This window comes from Eimeria tenella, genomic scaffold (genome assembly GCF_000499545.2).
Source record: "Eimeria tenella Houghton genomic scaffold, Eth_scaff2491, whole genome shotgun sequence".
Taxonomy (NCBI): domain Eukaryota; phylum Apicomplexa; class Conoidasida; order Eucoccidiorida; family Eimeriidae; genus Eimeria; species Eimeria tenella.
This window is the reverse complement of record NW_013542356.1, coordinates 4,199-4,412: the sequence shown is the minus strand read 5'-3', so window position 1 is coordinate 4,412 and position 214 is coordinate 4,199. Positions and strand designations below refer to the sequence as shown.

The following is a 214-nucleotide window of genomic DNA, read 5'->3' as shown; positions in this document are numbered from 1 at the left end:
TGCTGCTGCTCGGCGTAGGGTGAGGGGCCCCCAGCAGCTAGCCAGCTAGTTGCTGCTTTCTTCTTTTCTTTTCCAAGAAGCTCCACCCCAGACCTCTCCAGCAACTCAGCCCTAAACACTAAACCCTAAACCCTAAACCCTAAACCCTAAACCCTTCTGACTTATGTCCTGCGACAAGCCAACCCTCCCTTCTTGTGAGGGGGAAACTCCCCCT

General features: G+C 54.2%; 1 protein-coding gene across 1 annotated transcript in view; it reads left to right on the top strand.

Moving 5' to 3' along the window:
- Nucleotides 1-163: 163 nt before the first annotated feature.
- ETH_00042555 (HD superfamily phosphohydrolase protein, related) overlaps nucleotides 164-214 on the top strand; it is a gene marked incomplete at both ends in the record, with an annotated part of 2,819 nt that continues 2,768 nt past the window's right edge. The window contains one exon of the mRNA XM_013375024.1: nucleotides 164-214. Coding sequence (XP_013230478.1) covers nucleotides 164-214 — 51 coding nt within the window.